The sequence below is a fragment of the Podarcis melisellensis genome (genome assembly GCF_964234715.1).
Source record: "Podarcis melisellensis genome assembly, chromosome: 1".
Taxonomy (NCBI): domain Eukaryota; kingdom Metazoa; phylum Chordata; class Lepidosauria; order Squamata; family Lacertidae; genus Podarcis; species Podarcis melisellensis.
In genome coordinates, this window is record NC_138528.1 from 69,227,042 (window position 1) to 69,247,093 (window position 20,052).

At 43.7% G+C, this 20,052-nt stretch overlaps 1 protein-coding gene across 3 annotated transcripts; it reads left to right on the forward strand.

The window, feature by feature from the left end:
• The first annotated feature begins 502 nt into the window (after positions 1 to 502).
• RIC3 (RIC3 acetylcholine receptor chaperone) lies at positions 503 to 19,707 on the forward strand. 3 transcript variants are annotated; one of them, XR_014170313.1, is made up of 7 exons: positions 503 to 749; positions 6,018 to 6,256; positions 6,826 to 6,904; positions 7,999 to 8,092; positions 13,138 to 13,286; positions 14,644 to 18,483; positions 19,526 to 19,707. XR_014170313.1 is itself a non-coding variant. In XM_081918580.1 (6 exons), exons 1-6 carry the CDS (start codon positions 602 to 604, stop codon positions 15,144 to 15,146), a joined length of 1,212 nt encoding a protein of 403 aa, XP_081774706.1. In that variant the 5' UTR covers positions 503 to 601; the 3' UTR covers positions 15,147 to 19,707. The 3 variants fall into 3 exon arrangements, 2 of the variants coding, with proteins under 2 accessions (XP_081774706.1, XP_081774707.1); XM_081918580.1 differs by having other exon boundaries at positions 14,644 to 19,707; XM_081918581.1 differs by having other exon boundaries at positions 504 to 749; positions 14,830 to 19,707.
• The last annotated feature ends 345 nt before the right edge of the window (positions 19,708 to 20,052 follow it).

The window sequence follows — 20,052 nt, forward strand, 5'->3', positions numbered from 1 at the left end:
ACTGAGCTATCCAGGCTGATTGTAAAAAATATAATAAAAAAGCAAAAAGCAAACCTCAAAAAGTTTCGTGCATGCACACGAAAGCTCATACCAAGAACTAACTTAGTTGGTCTTTAAGGTGCTACTGGAAGGAATTTTTTTTGTTTTGACTATGGCAGACCAACACGGCTACCTATCTGTAACTCAAAAAGTTCGCAAGAGATGGAAAACAGTTTTTAAAAAAAGATCAACAAGAAGAACTGACCGTTTCAAAGCATTCAAAAAATTAACAACAAGGATAAAGTGAAAGCAGATTAAAACATGCCTCCCTTAAATTCTGAAGTAAAATATGCAGGGCAGCAAGCGGCAGAGGCTGCTGCTCTTCTTCGCCCTTCGCCTTCCCTCCAAGTGTGGGCAGCCTGGCGTCCGCCGGCGCCTTCGGGAGAAGTGCGCATGTCCACCACAGCCCTTCTCTTTCTCCTGCCCTCCCCCCCCCAAAAAAACCGGAAAACATTCCAAACGGCTTCGGGAAGCGAGCGAGGATGTGACGTCGTGCGGGAAAGGACGCCGACGTTCCGCTCCGGGCCACGGTGGGCGGGCGAGCGCGCGCTTCTGGCTAGCCATGGCGTACTCGACGTTCCGCAAGGTGGCCCTGGCCTCTTGCTTGGTGCTGTGCGTGTCGCTGCTGCTGCCCAAGGTCTTCCTTTCGCGGGGCTGGAGGCAGCCGGAGCCCAGCGCTGCGCCGCCTACTCTGGTCGCCGCGCCCGAGGGTAAGAGGCCGTCCCGAAGGCCCCGACCGCCCCGAACCCCTTCCGCCACTTCGTGCGTCAAGGGCTGCCGGACTGAGTCATGTGCATGTCAGGGTCACATCTGCACCCCCACCCCACGTAGCAGCTCCTGGAAACACAAATGGGGGGGTAATATTGGGTGGGATTGCTGTGCAAAATGCCCATGCATTAAATCGCTTTCTCGATATTACAACGCAAGATTAGAGGAAGGTGGGTGGGTGGGTGGGGAACCCCAAGGATTTGCAAACCTATGCACACTCAAATGCACCCAACCCCTTTTGCAGAGTTCACCCGTACTGTTTTTTGCACGTGCTTTTTTTCTTGCACGTGCTTTTTTTCTTTTCCCCTGCTCTTTCCGCACAGGAATTTTGGAAAGCGGGGTGGCTGGAAGCTCAGGATACATGTAGCGGGAAGGTGATCCTTGTTCATTTAATTTAGATCGGTCTTATTTGGGATGAAATGGACCATTCACTGAAGAAAGTAAATCGCAGTTCTAACTGCCTTGTCCTCGTTCATTCTCACAACTAAGCTGTTGGGAAGTTCTGTCCGATGTGCTGAAAGTGCTTAAGAAGCTGGGTGAATGGGCATTCCAAGTGTTAAATGCCATCAGAACAGACAAAGGGAAGTGCTTCTTCACACAGTGCGTGGTTAAATTACGAATTCGCTGCTACAAAATGTAGTGATGGTCACCAACGTGGATGGCTTTGAAAGGGGTTTAATACAAATTAATGGAGGACCATTTGTTCAATGCCTCCATTGTGCAACTGTATCAGTTGCTAAGGAACACAAGTAAGGACTGTGCTGTTGCACTCATGTCCTGTTTGAAGGCATTCCAGAGGCATTTGGTTGCCACAGTGAGAACAAGATGCTGGACTAGATGAGCCTTTAGTCTGATCCAGCAGAGCAATGAAGCTATTACTGAAGCTGCCCCTTGAGTCTAGGACTGAATAAAAAAAGTGTGTGAGAGAGAGAAAGACTTCACCTTTTGACTAGTTGATATCTTGATTGAAGGAGGTTCAGGTTATTGTATTCAGTGTTAGGAGACGTGCAGTTATTTATACCTTCAGGTTTAGCTGTGGCTAGCAAAGTTAAGATTACGACTTTACCTTACCCGGCCTTTACCATTGAATTCACAGAAACTTTCTTCCAAGATGACATGCATTTTAAATTGTGTTCGTTTTTAAGCCATCCCTTGAAAGCATCAGTTTGCCAGCATCGTGTAGTCATCATATTGTTTTTGTTTTTATAAACTTCAAAATTCCATGTCCACCAATTGTTTTGATGTTTGGTACATTGCTTTGGATATTTTATATGAAATAAAATATAATTTAAACTGTCTGTATCATTTTTTTGCTGCTTTCTGCCATTTCTTTCCTTTTTTTTCAATTTCTGCCAGCCTTTGTGGCAGAAATGGTCACCATTTGCATTATTTTTAAAGTGTCTTTCCTAATGGATATCTGTGATTGTACATGATGACCAAGGATTTCTCATGTGCAGAAAGAATCTGCACTAGTACTGCAGTATTTCTGCAACTTCTTGCCTTCCTTAATGTGTAGCTGATCTTACTTCTGAAGGCATAACTGTACATGTGGGGTGATAAGAGCTTACCTTCCTTCCCTTATTCATTCTCACGCCATTACGTACCACCCGTGTCACCTTTTAAAGTGGCACTTTTACTATAGAGCTGCAGGCAATGAATGGTAGAAGTAGCATTTCAGGTGTGTTTAAATTGCCAGAAAAGAAGTACCCCATCTCAGCTATGTTAGCTTTGCTCTCTAAACCATTCATTAAGTACTTTTAAATTGTTGCAGGAAGTGCAAAGCATTTACCGAGTTGGATTTGTTGCCACTTAGTCACACGTCTCACTGTGGCAGGAATCAAGCCTCTCTGTCTTTCTGGAATTCAAAGGGGGAAGTATTGGCGTGGCCATATCCCATGAAGTTTGGTGCGGATCCTCATTTTTAAACTGCAGGTTTTTTGTTACAAATTACGCTGTTTGTAACACACTCCTTTTATTCAGCTAAAGCAGGGGTTTTCAACCAGTGTGCCATGGCACCCTGGGGTGTCTGGAATGATGGTCAATGGTGCCACGGGCAACAGTGGCCTCTGTCCCTCTTTCCTTCCCTCCTTTGATGCCCTCTCGTGTCTCTGCCCCTCAAAGACCTGTGCGGCTGTTTATTGCAACAACTCTGGCCACAAGCTCTACAGGCGAATGGTGCCTCTGGGGCTGGCCAGGGGGTGCTGGTTGCCCAGAGCTGAGGTGGCCTTGGAGTAAGCAAGCAAGTGGGTAACGGAGCCCAGCCAGCCTTTGCTATTGGGAATGGACAGACAAGTGGGAGGTCGGGCAGGCAGACAGGTGCTGTGCTGGCCTTTCTCGTACTTGCTGTATGCCTGGGAGTTTAGTGCCTGGAGCCAAAGGGGAGCCTTTCCACCATATAGGCCCAGCAACTCCTGCTGTTGCCACTGCTACCTCCCAAGGTGAGTAAGATGGTGGCTGCACATTCACCATCAGGCTGCTAAGGCTGGGGGCATCTGTTTCCCAGGTCCCTGTGGGTCGGTGTGAGGAGGCACCTCTCTTTGGGGTGGGGTGAGCGTGTCTCATGGACCAAAAGTGGCTGCGGTGGCTGCCCAAAGGACTTCCAAGGAGATGAGAGGAGGCTGAGGGAACACTCCACAAGGGCTGGTGTTCAAAAACAGGTATGGGGCTGCTTACTCTGCAGGCAAGGGGTGACATAACCAGGCTTCTGAGGCTCAGAACACGTTTCCCCACAGGGAAAGAGTGTAGTTGGTCAAGGGAGCTGTGGACTCAAAAGGGTTCTTGAGCTAAAGCAATGAAGATAATGTTTTTAGCATTCTTGTTTCAGTTAAGTAAACAAAGCTTCTGTCACGCTGAATATCTCACATGATAGTATAAAAGTAGATGGATGTAGCATTCCCTAAGCATAATAAAGTAAATCCCAGTTAGGGATAAAAGTATAGAATGTGTATCCTGTTTCATGACCAAGCATGATATATTGGCACAGGAGAAGGGAGCAGGTGGCGCTGTGGTCTAAACCACTGAACTTCTTGGGCTTGCTGATAGGAAGGTCAGCGGTTCGAATCTACACAAAGGGGTGAGCTCCTGTTGCTCTGTCCCAGCTTCTGTCAACCTAGCAGTTCAAAAGCATGCCAGTGCAAGTAAATAGGTATCAATGTGGCGGGGAGGTATTTCTGTGCACCTTGACTTCTGTCAGTGTTCTATTCTGCCAGAAGCAATATAGTCATGCTGGCCACATGACCCGGAAAGCTGCCTGTGGACAAACACCAGCTCCCTCAGTCTGAAAGCTAGATGAGTGCTGCACCCCCATAGTTGCTTTTGACTGTACTTAACTGACCAGGGGTTCTTTACCTTTATCTTTTTTTGGGGGGGGGACACAGGAACAGTAAATGCAGGGATTTCCCCCCCAGCTGGAACTTGCTGAAACTCAGTTCTGACACCTCTCTAGTGGGCATGGAGGTGGGGAATGGGGTGGGTATTGTCTAGATGGAGCAGGTCTAGATGCTAGTTTTGTCTGGCTCACTCCTCATATAGTGGGTTAGTAACCCATCTGGTACAGCCACATGCAGCAGCCGTTTGTGTACAACTGCAATTAAAATCTTTGCACATTCCCCTGTGTATCAGAGTATTGGTGTTGAATTATGCAGGGCCACAAAAGAAATGGAAGGCCAAGTTGGGAGAACTTTTACAGAGCAATCATGGAATCACTGAGCACGCAGTACTTTCATAAATCTTGAAGTCACAATGAGCAGAACTTTACTTATGACTGATGGGGCAGAATCAGGAGGTTTTCCTGGCAAAAAGTGACTCCTGAGCTATAGCAGGCCAGGCTCTGTAGGGCTATGGTTTTGTTGCCAGGTGTATTCAGGAAAATGGCGGTGGGGTGGGAGGGTAGACCTAGATATCTACCAAGGAACTTATATGAACCTGTTTTGGAACTCCAATGTCTTGTAGAGGCATCTGGGAAATATTCTGTAGAGTATGCAACATCATGTGGACTAGAGCATTAGCCAGGCCTGTCAGGACCTCCCTGATCCCCAGTTGAACTGAAAGGTAAGGTTTAAAGCACAGTGGAAACTATCCTGCAGCTACTCATTGCAGGGGGACACTGGTAGTGGTGAGTCAGCTGTCTTAACGTGCTCGTTTGACATTCCTGGATTTTGATAAAAGCTCAGTAAGCTTCTGAGGAACCCCAAGATTTCCCTAAATTGTAGTTCATCAGTGGTTAAGGAATTAAGTCTATACACTGTAGTGCCTTAAATGTCAGGTGACTTTTCTGCAGCCCCCATACAGTTTTGAATTACAGTGTCTGTCAAAATCTGCATAAAATAGAATACAAACTGGTGTGGTTCATTCTGGCAAGGTATGTGTGTCAACTTAGCTGGCAGTGTTCCATCTTGGCAAACTTTGGTGCCATAGCAACCTCCCATCATTTTTGATTAATCTCTTTTAGCTTGAGGTCGCATTCACCCTCCAGGAGCGGCATACAAGTGGTGAAGTTTGCTCAAAGTGCACCACACAGTCAGAGACACAGCTCCCCCTCCTTAGTTGATTTGTGGAGATCAGATGAGAAAGGGGCTATTGCTCCCCCTCCACCCATCAAATGACAGTTTGCATCCCCATAAAGACATTGGGCTCTGCCATCCTCTCCCTGCCCCAGACTGTGACTACTTTTTGCCGCTGCCACCAAAATTGATGGGTTCCTGAGGCAGGCCTAAGAAGCTGGATTAGTTCCTCAAACCGGTTATTTAGGTGTTCCCACTTTGTGCCTTTCAACATACATTGTTATCCAGTGCTCATTCAATTGGATTCTTGACAGTAATTAATATGTCAATTACCATATGTTAAAATTGCTGTATGGTTTCTGATGATGGGGACTTATTGATTAAAATGTCAAACAGTCATTGCTATATGTGCAATCTCGTGTGAAAAAATATGGGTGTATGAACACCTTATTAAGGACTCCTCTATATAGCTGCAAATAGAACGTTTTAAGTCTGTTGTAAAGTGCATTATATAAATGTGACACTAGATGGCGATGGCAAGCTATGGCAAATTCGATATATGTTTCAAAGCATTTTTTAAAAAAGCATTTTCATAGCGTTTTTTATATGTGTCTAGATTCCACCTAAGATTCATATTCAGAGGATAGAACAGGACTTAAAACACAACACATCCCTTTAAGAATTGATCTTTTTAACCTTGATTTTCAGGAAAGACCAGTCAGTTTCCTCCAACAATGCATCCCCAGATGTCTCCAGAAACCAGACCACCCACTACCCATTTCCCAAGGTCTCATCTTGCGGAAGCAGTTGCAAAGGCCAAGGGTGGAGGTGGAGGCGGCGGTGGAGGTGGAGGAGGTGGCGGCGGCAGTGGAAGAGGTCTTGTGGGACAAGTCATCCCAATATATGGATTTGGGATCCTTTTATACATATTGTACATTCTTTTTAAGGTAAGAAATACCACTTCACCCTTAAAGTTGCATCAGTACAGTTTCTTAACCAGTGAGTCATTGACCTAGTTCACATGTCATGGTAAATCTAAGGGCTCTTTTGCTTCTCTCCACTAGTATTGGGGTGATACGAATACTTAGTTCATATGGTCACATGCCGGAGGAGAAGATCAAGAGCTTCTGTTTTGAAACTAACTGTATTTCCCTGTAATGATCAAACTTGTTAGTGGTTCTTTTGAAAACCAACCAAAAAACCCTCTACTTAGTGAGCATAAACGAAAAGCAAACTGTGGTTTCTGATCCTGATAGATTCAGCAACTAGAGTTTGAACAAAATCGTAATTCCTCAAGTTAGGACTTCATAGGGAACTTTGGTTGGTTTAAAATTGAAAGCGGAAGCTTTCAAACCTGGCATGCAAAGGGGGAGTGTGGCGGTAGAGAGAGCCATGGCTTGCCTCAACTCGTTTTCATAACTTTGGTTTCCTTTTATGTTTTGGCTGAGGCTGTTAATGTCTTTCTAGAAACACCTATGTCTCTTCTGTCACAACAATAACCCTTTCCAATTAATAGCTTTCTTCTAAGGGGAAAACCACAACAGTTGAGCGGAAATGTCCTCCGTCGTCATCTGGAAACACAAACAGGAAAATCAGTAAGTAGCATTTCCAAGACTGAATTGAAATGGCATCCAAAATTGGCTCTCACTTGGAAAATAAATCTAGCAGCACGACAGATGAGGCAATGTGACTATTATTACTACTAGTAGTAGTGAGTGATAGTCAGTGTTTGTCACACTGAGTAAACCCATTGAAATCAGTGGGATGAAATCCATGGGGAGAAATTGGATATCACCCATTGAGTTTGTTACTTTTGACACAGTTGGATTTTGTGTGTATGCAGAAGTAAATCCCACTGTTGTTAAATTGAGCTTAAAAAGGTAAAGGTACCCCTGCCCTTACGGGCCAGTCTTGACAGACTCTGGGGTTGTGCGCCCATCTCACTTAAGAGGTCAGGGGCCAGCGCTGTCTGGAGACACTTCCGGGTCACGTGGCCAGCGTGACAAAGCTGCATCTGGTGAGCCAGAGCCGCACACGGAAATGCCGTTTACCTTCCCGCTGGTAAGCGGTCCCTATTTATCTACTTGCACCCGGAGGTGCTTTCGAACTGCTAGGTTGGCAGGCGCTGGGACCGAGCAGCGGGAGCACACCCCGCCACAGGGATTCGAACCGCCGACCTTTCGATCGGCAAGTCCTAGGCGCTGAGGCTTTAACCCACAGCGCCACCTGCGTCCCTAAATTGAGCTTACCCCACATAAACTATGCATAGAGTTGCAGCCTTTATCTCCTTCTTCGCAACAAAAATAATTGTTAGCTTTCCTTTTATTCTGAGCATCCCTTATGTCATTAGACTGTGTGGTTTTCTGTGTCGTAGCCTTTCCTGTCTGGAGGCATTTACCATCAGCCAGTCACTCTGCATGTAGCTGCTTATGAGCAATTGGGTGCATTATATATGCTTCTCCTAGCCTTAGGGAAATTTTCTTTTCCCTTTCATTCTGCCTGGGAAGAATAAAAAGATTATTTTCATTAGTTCTGTTTACCGGTAAAGCCCTCTTAGTCGCCTCTCATGGTTCCCTCGGAACAAGTTCCATTTTGTTTGCTGCACATTCAGAACAAATACATGCTGATTGAATGGAGTGAATTGTCAGAGCTGCCGCTGATGCCTTTGGGGACCACATTTATTTTGCAGCTGACTATGAGCTTGCCCAACTTCAAGATAAGCTGAGAGAGACTGAAGAAGCCATGGAGAAATTAATCAATAGGGTGGGACCCAACTGTGAAAGGTATGTGGCAGTGACTCTTGTTCCGGCAGATTAAAAAGGGTGGGTTCTTTTTGTATTTCTCTGTTCCCAGTAAAGCAAATTAGACCATTTCAAATAAAAATATGCTGTCAAATAAAAAACTGCATCTCTTAAACATCTTATAATTTGGAGGTACTTTTGCTCAACTCTTTCCTCTTCCAGTTCTATGTTAAACTAAATTCAGCATGTTGAATTAAACTAAAAGAAATATGGATGCACTTGATTTCTGGTGTGGTGTTTCACCAGCTTTGTAGCTTCATAAATCCATTAAACACAGAGGGTGATACTCCTGTGTAGACCCATTTAAAACAATGGCTCTCCAAGCCCATTCATTTCAATGGGCCTAATCTGAATATGATTTAGTTGGATGTCACCCAGAGATTGTAAAGAGATGACGTCAACTCTGTTACAATGTTGTGCATAAATGGATTGTATGCCTTCTTAACCTCTATAAATTCCATTATGGAATTTCAGAAGGAATGCCAATATTTATAACTTCCGGCAGTATTCCATTTGTTCACAGTAGATGGGAAATGAAAAAGAGAGTGGCTTGATGGGTTAAGTAAGAAAAGAAAAAATATCCCAGATCAGGCAATAAATAGGCACTTTTGTATGGTCTATAATTAAGTTATTTGTCTGAGTACTGTTTGTTTGAACTATCCTTACTACCTACTAGATTAAGAATATTTATAAATACAGAACTAAAGATACTCACTCTTCCCAGTCTTTGCCATGCTGATGAGAATGGCCTATTTGCTACCCTTCACTGCAGATCATATTAATCTGTAGCCTATCTTCCAGCTGCCTGCTCATCTGATGCACAGATCGCAAGGCTCTTTTCCTTATGCTTGGCATCCAAAAGCATAGGTGCACATTTATGCCAAAATAAGTCCCACTGAATTCAGCAGGTCTTGCTTTCAAGTAAGTGTGTTTAGTATTGCCGCCTAAAGCTAAGTCTCCAATCAGTCTGACACAAGAGACTGACCAAGGGGGAGGATGTAGCTCAGTGGTTGAGCATCTACTTGGCATTCAGGAGGTCACAGGTTCAGTCCCCAGCGTGTCTAGGTGAGAGATTGCAGTGCGAAAGTCTGGAGAAACCTGCTGTCATCGGTGTAGACAAAACTGAAGGTAGAATCATAGAATCATAGAGTTGGAAGAGACCACAAGGGCCATGGAGTCCAGCCCCCTGCCAAGCAGGTAGATGGACCAATGGTCATGAAAACATTATGCTCCTGGTCTGATTCAGCAAAAGACATCTTCCTGTGTTTTAGAATGGAACAGTGGACCATAAGCACACATGCAGACAGGTTTCCTCTGCTATTTGATTTTTCATAGATAAGGTTGCTGAAGTTATCGGTGGAAAATTCAGCTAAAACAGTGGAGTTCTACTCAGAAATGGCACCGGTAAAACATTTCAGATGGCTTCTATGTGGCATACAGTGAACAGAACACATGAAGGCAAATTGTGAGCCACGCTGCACTGTGTTTGCCTCTATCCCGTGTTGGATGCCCTAGTTAGGAGCCTGGTCACTGATAGAGAAACTATAACAGTAATAAAGTCTGGGATTAGAGTTGCCATTGGCCATTAAGCGTCACTCAAAGCAAAGCAGATTTTTGAAGGAATGTTGCTCAGGAGCCAAAAGAATTCTGATAAGACCAGCAACGTTTCTCTAGGCAAAACAGTTCTGCAGATTCCTAAACAATCCAGCTTCGTAAGATTCACCCTTAGGCCAGAGCCACGACACTGTGCATCTTCCCTTTTATTTAGAGGCATCTTACTTTGCTAGTCTTGCTGCTTTCCAATGACATGATATGAAAAGGCCTCGTCACAATATCTTGCTATTCCTGTGAGGTAAAGTCTCTCTCATTAGGCAACCCAGTACCCATAGCAAAGACAAAGTGGCTTTGATTTTTTTTTCCTGCCTGTCTGGAGGTGACAGTCTTTCAAAAGGCACACGTTAGTTTGATAACCGTCAGGGTTAGGAGAGGAGATGCTATCTTGAAAGCAGAAGAATTTCAATAGGAGGAAGGGGTTCAGTTCCTGATTAGGTAGGTTTACATGTTACGTACTTGGAGAAAAGTAGGTGGAGAAGGGAGGAGACCTGCAAAAGCTATGACAAATGGAAAAGGAAATATATTTCCTAGAGACTGATGCGCCTCATTTAGGGTCGTGTTGATTCTAAAAAATGAGAGAAAATCCCTACTGGTCAAAAGGACCAGAGGCCTTATGCGTAATTGTTTCAACAAAGTTGCTACTGTACTATTCCTTTTACTGTCTTAAAGATGAGACCTAGAAAATTCAGGGTGCTTCCAAACTACTGCTTTTTTTTATGATTTCAGTGATATACTGGCAAATTTAGGTTCCAGACAATTAAAGTCAATCTGGCACTCTTGTGCAACAAACCTGCTCTCCCTCCAGGCCCATTTTGCTGTAAGGAAATAATAAATAATAATAATAATAATAATAATAATAATAATAATAATAATAATAATAATAATTTATTTGCCCTTCATCCGAAGAACTCAGGGAGGTTCACAAGATAAAATCAAAGAGATAGCACAGAATGAATAGATAAAACAAAACAGAACAATAACCCCCTTCCTGCAATCACATTAAAAAGGCCATAGAACATTAAACAGCCAGATGCCTGGTTGAAGAGGGAATGCATTGGAAAGTGTGGGGTAACAATTGCTTGTTGCATTGTCACAGAACCCGCGAGCAATCAAATGGGAATGGATGCTCCATAGAGAGCCAATTTTGTGCAAACCAATTGGGATGATTGCTCCATAAACCGGTCAGCTGGAAGCGACCTCTCCACAGATACAGAAGAACCATTGGGTTGCAGAGTCCAACCCACTTTGATGCATGCGTTTTATTTATTTGGTTAGAATGCCGGTTGTGAGCTGACAGCAGCAGTCGTCTAAAATACCTGGAGGGCACCAGGTTGATAAAGGCTTTCACAAGCAATAGGTTGGATTCTTCTTTACAAATTTGTAAGACCAGAACCAGGCATTCTTCCCCCACCCCTCCATAGCTGTCTGACGGTCCCTTTTCCTAACTTAGGAGAAAAAATATATAAGTAATTTGAATGCTTTCCTCTTTCTGTGATATTTAATCAGCATGGGATAAAATGATGATAAAAATTATGAGCCACTTGATCTTTCTCAAATAGATGAAAATAACACAAAAGGTCACTGTTTCCATCCATTTCCTAGTCACTAATACTGTTCATCTATTATAAATATAAAGCTCTCTTGTGTTATTATTGCGCAGTAGCAAGAATTTATTTTACTGTGCTCAATAAAACAAATCGCCAAACGGTATTTTGATGGTCTTAGGGCATGGTTTGGAGACACACAAGGCCCCCAACTTACTGAAGCTAAGCAGGACTGGGAACCACATGTATGGGTTGGGTTCCATGGTGGAAGAAAGGCGGGATATAAATAAAATAAAATAAATTTTAAAAGAGAGAAATAGTGATTCAGACAAAGATTTAATCAGTTACTTCATTTTTCTTCCTCTCTCCTTTTTTCCAGTTTATTTGTTTATATTTTTTTTTAAAAGAAAGTTTTTTTTAAAAAAATATTTATGATTTTCAGGTTTTATACATTTCACTAATTTTACAACCATTTTAACATTTCAAAACTTGACTTCCTTCCCCCTCTTTCTGCAGTTCCTTAAATTTATTTTTAATATCTTCTGCATATCCAAATTAACTTAATTTGCTCATTAATTCATCTACTTTAAATATATACTCTTATAAAACTGAAGGTTTACGCCTTATCTGTAAATATTCAATAAACCATTTCCATTCTTTTATTAAAACATTTGTTATCGTGATTTCTTATTCTTCTGGTAAGTTTTGCCATCTCTGCATATTCCAAAAGTTTTTGTATCTGTTCTTCCTTCGCTGGGACTTCTGCTTCTCTCCATTTTTGGGCAAGTAACATTCTTGCCACTGTAGTAGCATAAATAAATACACTTCTATACAGTTTAGGTAGTTCTGTCCCTATAATTCCCAAAAGAAATCAGTTACTTCAGGTCAACATGTGAAATGTAGCCGCTTGCTTTTTTGGTACCTTGCCTCCCCCAGTTCCCTTGCATCTGTAACCTTTCATTTCGCCCACAAAAGCTATGATGTTAGTTGACATTCCACAACTGTGCCTGAAGGTGGATTGATTTAAATTATTGATTTACAAATTACGTAAATCAGCCAGGGGGAAAAAATACCATTTTAAATCACCAGTAGTATCTCATTGATGCTACTTCATTTATTTTATAAACAATGGTGTGAATCATATTAATTGGCAACAAAGTAGAATATTATTTACACTGTTTCAATCTTACAACTAGGTCTTTCATCTCCTTGTATGCTGTCCTTTTTTTAAAAAACCTATAGAGTGAATGCCTTTAAAATAAGGCCTTTTTATGATTCCCCATGGCAGTTGGTGAGGTTAAGTAAGGGACTATATAGCAGTCTTTTTTATTTGACATTAGGGTATCTTAATTGGCTTGCACGGTTGCTTTTTTCATGCTTGTTCACTAGGACAGAGAACCATTCCTCTAAACTCACTCAGATATTGCCAGTCATGTCCAATAGTAGATCTGAGCTGTTGTCGTGGGGTTTTTTAATGCCTGTTCCATGTTGTTTAGTCGTTTATTTGTGTCCGACTCTTCATGACCCACGGACCAGAGCACGCCAGGCACTCCTGTCTTCCACTGTTTCCTGCAGTTTGGTCAAACTCATGCTGGTAGCTTCGAGAACACTATCCAACCATCTCGTCCTCTGTCGTCCCCTTCTTCTTGTGCCCTCCATCTTTCCCAACATCAGGGTGTTTTCCAGGGAGTCTCCTCTTCTCATGAGGTGGCCAAAGTATTGGAGCCTCAGCTTCACGATCTGTCCTTCCAGTGAGCACTCAGGGCTGATTTCCTTCAGAATGGATAGGTTTGATCTTCTTGCAGTCCATGGGACTCTCAAGAGTCTCCTCCAGCACCATAATTCAAAAGCATCCATTCTGTTCCATAGTCGGCCCCAAAACGTCACGACTGATCAAGAGAAAAGGCTACTTCAGCAGCTCCGAGAAATTACGAAGGTCATGAAAGAAGGCAAACTCATAGATGGAATCTCCCCAGAGAAAGAAGCTGAAGAGGCTCCGTATATGCAGGACTGGGAAGGTAAGGAAGACCTTTCTATTTATATGAAGGAAGCATGAGTGTGCTGCTGTTCTTCTTATCACAGGAAGCCATTCAATATTCAAAGGCATCTAAGCACCTGGCTCTCTTAACAAGAGAGAACCCATTGATTGCTTAAGCATCTCAGACTAGCCAGCTGTAGTTTGTTGTTTATGAGGGCTTATAGCACAATGCTACAAAGCTGAGGAACAGGGAGGGGTCCTTGGTAATATCTAGGGATTGGGGGGGGGGGGACTTTATTCCTTTTGCATTTAAAGGCAAACCTACCTGATTTGCCCTTACCAAAACAATACACGAACTGTAGCATCACTTCCTTTGACATCAACACTTCTCTGAATTTTGCAATGCAGTTCTCTACACAAGTAAATGTGAACAAAAATGCATATGCTGGGTAGGGTGCCACTTACATAAAAATGCATATAGTGGTGAACGTAACATACAGAAATGCATAATATTTGTGGGGAACTGCTTTGCAAAAACGTGTGTATTGGGCAGAATTCAATACAAGAAATGTACATGTTAGGATAATTTCAGACTCAAGTGCTGATTTTTTAAAAACAAACAAACAAACACACATACCGATGGGGAATTGTAGAGAACTGAATTTAAGACTGGGAAAATGAAAACTGAACGAAATCAAAATTGCCATTTTCACACATCCTGAGCTAACACCTGAGGCTGTTGTAGAGTCGCTCCCCCAGTCTACATAGAGAGGACTACCGTGTCTTGTGTTGGGCATCTTTAAAAAGAATCTTATTGCCACTCCAGTGTCTTTCTGCAGATGGATCAGTATCATTCATTTTATCTCTACCAGTCTGTGCTTCATTTAGTGGCTGCACAGGTGAAAGGCAGGCGGTTTCTACCATGGAGGTAGAAACAGGTGGTTTTTGTGACCCACCAACTCTCTTACGGGAATTGATCCAGGGGTTGAGAGAAACTGCTCAGATTTAACCACTGTTAATACCTGTGTTGGTGAAGCACACTTAATGGCAGGGAGAGGGGATTTGCTCTAGGAAGGCAGTGTGCAATCGAAGAACTAAATCCCAATTTGTTAATCCTGGTTAGCAAGGAGCCATTAGTATGTCTAGACCAGTCCCGTATGGATGCAGGACAGATCTCATTCTAAAACACATAAGCAATTGATGACATTTCAGCGACTAGATGATCTCTTCTGGCTGCAGCCTCAAGTCAAGCACACTGATTTGAAAGTGCCACTGAAATCAGTGTCACTTCCTACAGGAATTCAGGTGTTTGTAAGGCTGAACAGACCCAGTGATATCATAAACAAGGTGCCTGGCATGATTATTCCATCTAAGACGAGTTTATTTTATGTTCTAAGGTTATCCAGAGGAGACCTATCCTGTCTATGATAACTCTGACTGCGTCAAGCGCAGACAGGACACAATCCTTGTGGATTACCCTGACCCCAGCCAGCCTTCAGCTGAAGAGATAGCAGAGAGAATGGCGTTTGTGGACGATGAGGAGTGTTTATGTAGTGAAACCGTTTTGTCTGCTCTCGCTATAGTGAACAGTGACCCTGCAGCAGCCCACGAGACGGAGGGCCAGCACGCGACGCTCAGCGACCAGAGTGGCGCTGGCCATGACCCTGAGAAGTGCTACTGCTGCCACTTCGAAGAGGACGACCCTGCTGTGATAGCGGAGAATGAGGGCTTCTACCCTGAGAGCTGCGGTGAAATGGAAGATGCCGCGGCCCAGGAGGAGCTGCTGCTAGATTCCGACCTCGAAAATGCTGCGCCCCAAGAGCAGAACGAGGAAAATCCAGACGAAATGGGCATTCTGAGGAAGCGAAACACGAAGGGCATAGCGTTGCTGGGACACTGAGGATCAAAGGCGGAAGGCTATCTCTCCTTCTAGAAACTGGGGTAAACTGCTGCTTGCAAGACAAAGGCTTGTCTCCGTTGCTGCGTACCCAGCTGCTGCATATCTTTTGCATTTGCTGCTTATTTGGATGGAAAATGAGTAGCCCCCCACTAGTTCATCAGCCTGGCCACTTCAGCACCAACTGCCTTGGAATCACAGAATCATAGTTGGAAGGGACCCCAAGGATCATCTAGTCCAACCCCCTGCAATGATGCAGGAATCTCAACCAAAGCAACCATTACAGATGGCCTCCAACCTCTGCTTTAAAGTGTCCAAGGAAGGAGAGTCTGCTGAGAGAGTCCATCCTACTGTTGAACAGCTCTCACCGCCAGAAAGTTCTTAGTCGGAATCTCCTTTCTAGTTGAAGCCATTGGTTCGGGTCCTATCCTCCAGAGCAGGAGAAAACAAGCTTGCTCCATCTTCCGTATGACAACCCTTTAGATATTTGAAGATGGCTATCTCCTCTTATTCAAGCTAAGCATACCCGACTCCCTCAATTGTTCCTCATAAGGCTTGGTTTCTAGACCCTTGCTTGCTATAGCCTCCCAAAGCATCTAAATCAAGATAGCTTCCCATTGTGCCTTCTTTCGGCCTCTCCTCCTGTATAAAGTAATCCAGTAGGGAATTTTCCCACTGTACTTCTAACACCTTCACCAATGTTAACCATTCGTCAGGTTGAGGCAGCCTGTTTTAGATACCCTTAAAAGGATAGCAGATAATCAGTTTTTATATTTGATTCGCGTAAAGTAGTTAGCGCTTTATTTTATTTTTTGCCTCTGTCTTGGGTGGTCTCTTGTTGCAGACCAAAATCCTTCATGCTCTTGTAATGAGGAAACCATAAAGTGAAAGGGGTGACTTAATCCATTCCTTGTGTGCAAGTGTTAGTTGATTTTCTTGGCTGATAAGGAATTTCTGGGAAATTTAGGGGCAAATCTTAATACTGTCCACTGCCTAGCAAGGCTCAATGGAGATAGGGGGCCAGTGCTGCATTTGCAGCTCTGCTACCTAGTGTGGCTCGGGTGGAAAGTGGGGGAGGCAAGCAAATGGCTGTGCCAGCCTGGAGCTGGCACAGTGATGAGGCACTGATCTGGCATGATGCTGCTATCTGACAAACATGGTGCCAGCTCTGGTTCCAACTGATCCCAGGCTGGCCCAGCCCCTCTTTGCCCCTGGAATGCCCCATTGCAGAGCCTTCCACCAGCTGTTGCTGCTGGGGATTCCGCCAGTGGCACTTCTGCCCGCCAGGATCTTTGGCAGTCAGAAGGGTGATGTCTGTGTTGATGGAGTGATGCTTGCAACCAAGTTGGCAGAGACAGGTGGGACGCTTACTTAAGTAATAGAGGTGGGTGGAAGGATGCTTCTGCCCAATCCAACCCTTCCCCCCGGCCCTGAGTGTGGGTGTGTGCCAAATTATTTCTTTTTTGTTGTATCAACAAAGAACAGGGTTTCTTTTTCTAGGTCACTTGTGGAATGAGCAATCCATTTCACCTTGCCTGTGGCTCAAGATGGCAGCCTTTCCTGTGGCTCAAGGCTTACTTACCATGATTCCTCATGAACTTCAAGGCCAACTTTTTCAAAATGCACTCACAGTTAAAGTGTGCAACCAAAACGCAAGGGCATGATTTGTGGAGGAGAGCAAAACAGATGACCAATATGCATCATTTGACAGATGAATTAACAGCATCTTCAGAAAACCTGCTTCACTTGCCCAATGAAATCGCAGAAAGAAAGGGATTTCCAGGGATCAAAGCAAAGAGATGAAGATGCCAAGCGGCATAACACTCCTTCTCTGAGGCCTAAAATTACATGAGTAGTTTGTCTCCCTATTTTTCTTTTTCTACTTCAGGTTTTATAATTTCTTTTGATGTTGCAATTATTTATGAAAGCACTACTTATTTATTTATTTTATTGCGCAAGTATTTATATAGCACTGTATTGTTAAATATCACAGCAATCTGAATACAATAAAACACAACTATAAGCTGTACAAAATAACCACTAAAATGACTGGTCAAACATTTTTTAAAAAACGGGGGGGAAACCCTGCATATGCTTGTTGGCATACCGGGCTTGTTTTGAGGGCTCTTTTTCCTTACAAGAGTTTGGGTTTAGAAGAGATGCTGAAGGCACAAGAAGGGTCACTTTCTCCCATGTCAGCTTTTCACAGCCCAATCCCATGCAGGTTTACTGAGAAGCAGCAGTGGCTTGAAGGAAGTTGGAAGGGGGCACAGTGCTGGCACTGCAGTCATTGGGATGAGGCAGGACAAGGTGGCGATGAGGCTGGGGAGCTCCACACACACTTAAGGGGCCATCGCCTCCAGCCTGGTCATGATCACCCTGCTTCATCCCAGTGAGCTCACTGTTGCCAAGATTAGGCCACTCCCTTACTCGCCTGCAATGGACCACTGCTCAGCTCCAGGGTTTGCTCCCAGGAAATTGTGGTTAGTATTGCAGGCAATCGGGTGCAGTCCTGTGTATTGTCTGCTCAGGAGTAAGCGCCAGACTCAACTCCGAAGAAATGTGTATAGGATTGTGGCCTTAGAGTGGAATTCCGTGTTGTGCTGTTACAACCATCTGTGCAAGCACATCAGCTTATAAGAAGGAGCGATCTCTTCCTCCTACCCCGTGAGCTGTTCTGGGGATTCTCACAAGAAGCCAATGTCAAGGAGTGCAGGGGAAGGAGAGGGGAGAAGGCCCTGTTGTGCAAGTGAAAGTTCATTAGATGACTCCTGTCCCATGTATGTAACATAGGAGGCAGACCGTCCATTGGAACATCATGCAGATGTAACTATCCAGTAGATTGCTAGGAACTTCTCGAGAAGGTGACTCCATAGAGCCATTATGGCTAATTCAAAGTGTGGTTGTATTGTAGGGTACATGGAGAATGTCAACAGCTGCACTTATAAAATGGGAGGGATGTAGGGAGGGTTAATTTTGGTTGGGTTTTCATTGCTGCCTACCTGTTCTGCAGCAGGAAAGATTGTATGTGTATGTTGTCTTACGTTGTCTGGCTTCTGCTGCTAGAAAGTCTGCCTTTTGGCAACTGTCCTGCTTTAATAACTAGGGGCTGAAATGTCAGATATGCCTGGCCAGCAGAAATGCTTCTGTATTATAAGTTTCTGTTCCAGGAATAAGGGACTTGGGTCATTCCAGTTCTCCAAGCCTTTAGCAAGGATCTGCTTTAGCGAAGCTGATAATCAGTTCAGCTCTATTTCGTGGCCCATGTTGGACTTTACAGAAACCTGCTTTGAAAATAGTTTGCAGCACTAAGTGAATGGAAAATACCAGAGGAAATTTTGTAAGCATATTTCTCTTTTGCATCCGTATTTATTTTTAAATTTGTTTATCTGAGTAAAATGAGGAACAACATTCCAGTATATATTTCGTGTGTGTATTATGTGTGTGTTCTCTGGAACAAGCAATGTGACTTTCAAAAAGAATGGCAGACAGTTAAGTTTCCCATTTTTATGCTGAGTGTGAAAAGACCATTCAGCTTACCGTGAATGGAATTTCTGGATTTCATAGAAACTGCTACCATAGAGAGGGCTATGCTCCCTTTCCAGCAGCCAATTGGCAACGTTGCAAGTTCAAAACAGGTAACTAGGAAATACATACTTGGCTCTACCCTGCCCTGAAGGGAATCAGTTTTTTTAATGACAAGCCCCAAAGTGGAGACAGCTACTAAAACTACATTACTATAGAACAATGAGTAAACTAACCGCTGCTTGAAACGGAGGCTCACTGGCAGAGGGAAGAACAGAATAACTTTACAGAGGATAGGTAGAATTTGTTCTGGGTAGTTAAGAGGCAGCCAGATTAAGCCCAGGTGGGGCTGGTGGCAGTTTCCACAAGATCCAGAAATCCCATTCATGGTATGTAGAACGGTCTTCTCTCGAGATTTCCTGGTAGAAGCTGCCACCATAGAGATGTACCAGAGCTTACAGACCCTTCGAGGGTGGGATCAGTGTGTTGCTGCTACTGAGAACTGTAGCATTCTCCTACCAAAGGCTGCCTCAGCCAAGGTGGATGGAGGGGTGCTCTACATGTTTTGTGTAGGGCAGCACTGATCCTGACCAGAGGAGTCAGGTTATGAGATGGGTATGCCAGTGAGATGCAACCTCTTAGCCATCAAACCAGGGTGGCTGATGTGGCTTTCTTACCAAGAGAGAGTGGATGAAAGCAGATGGACAGAGAGAACATTTGATGACTAGATCTTCAGTGGTCTGTGGACATCCTGGAAAGAGCACTACCCCATCTTCGGTGGCAGTTACTACCAGGAGATCCAGAGAATGTGGTTCCACCTTTTCTTTCTGGATTTTGAACAGCCACCTTTCTTGCAGAAATTTCACAATTGAATCCTTCCTTGGAATGCAGTCGTAGTGAAATTCAGCTGAGAAAGTTTTCATATCTGTCCAATGCATAGATGTCCCATGGGCCAGGAAGGAGGAAGGGGAATGTAATTATAGTGAGAAGAGAGAGCAATCTTGGAGCCACATGGTAAATGAGTAAGGACTACGTATTTTTAAAAAAGCATGTTTTTTGGGGGGAAGGCACAACTCTTTGAAACAAATTCAAGTTTAATTTTTTTTCTGCACAAGTTTTCTGTATTGACATGTACTGTACTCTCTACAACAGACACAATGTAATTATGTGAAAATACCAAATTAGTTGTACACATACTGATAAATAAATACATTTGCTTCAGAATACCAAAGTGTTTCTTTAAAAATTGACTTCATAAAAGCACATTTCCCCCTCAGATTTATCTAAAACTCCATATAGTTTGAAATGAACGAACGAAAGAATGCCTGACTGCTCCAACAGGACAAGACAGTCTTGTGCAAATGGACAGAACACATTCTAAGCA